This window comes from Charadrius vociferus, unplaced genomic scaffold, assembly GCF_000708025.1.
Source record: "Charadrius vociferus isolate BGI_N301 unplaced genomic scaffold, ASM70802v2 scaffold616, whole genome shotgun sequence".
In the NCBI taxonomy this organism is placed as follows: Eukaryota; Metazoa; Chordata; class Aves; order Charadriiformes; family Charadriidae; genus Charadrius; species Charadrius vociferus.
The window spans coordinates 10,750-11,048 of NW_009648690.1; the positions used below are offsets into that span (position 1 = coordinate 10,750).

Below are 299 nucleotides of genomic sequence, written 5' to 3' on the forward strand. Positions count from 1 at the left end.
CCGCACTGGGTTCAAAGATGCTCAGCCTGGGGCCACGTGCCACTCGCTGTCCCCTGTCCTCCCCGGGGAGGGGGACGTCCCCGCGGCTCCCTGCCGCACCTCGAGGTAGGACATGGAGACCTCGTACTCCGTGTCACCGCTGGCATCCTCAATGGCCTGGAAGAGCTCGCCCAGGGTGCGGGCGCAGATGCCGGGCTCCCCGTCGGTGCCCAGCATGGTGTAGGTCTTCCCACAGCCTGGGGGGAGAGGATGGGGCTGGCTGGGGGCTGGGACCCCGCTGTGGCCATGGGGCTGGCCCC

The 299-nt window shown here is 70.6% G+C and overlaps 1 protein-coding gene across 1 annotated transcript in view; it reads right to left on the minus strand.

The window, feature by feature from the left end:
• Positions 1–299, minus strand: part of DNAI2 (dynein, axonemal, intermediate chain 2) — a gene marked incomplete at its 5' end in the record, with an annotated part of 11,872 nt that overhangs the window by 1,430 nt on the left and 10,143 nt on the right. Inside the window, one exon of the mRNA XM_009886539.1 lies at positions 100–236. Within this exon, the coding sequence (XP_009884841.1) occupies positions 100–236 (137 nt within the window). The remainder of the gene's footprint in view (positions 1–99; positions 237–299) is intronic.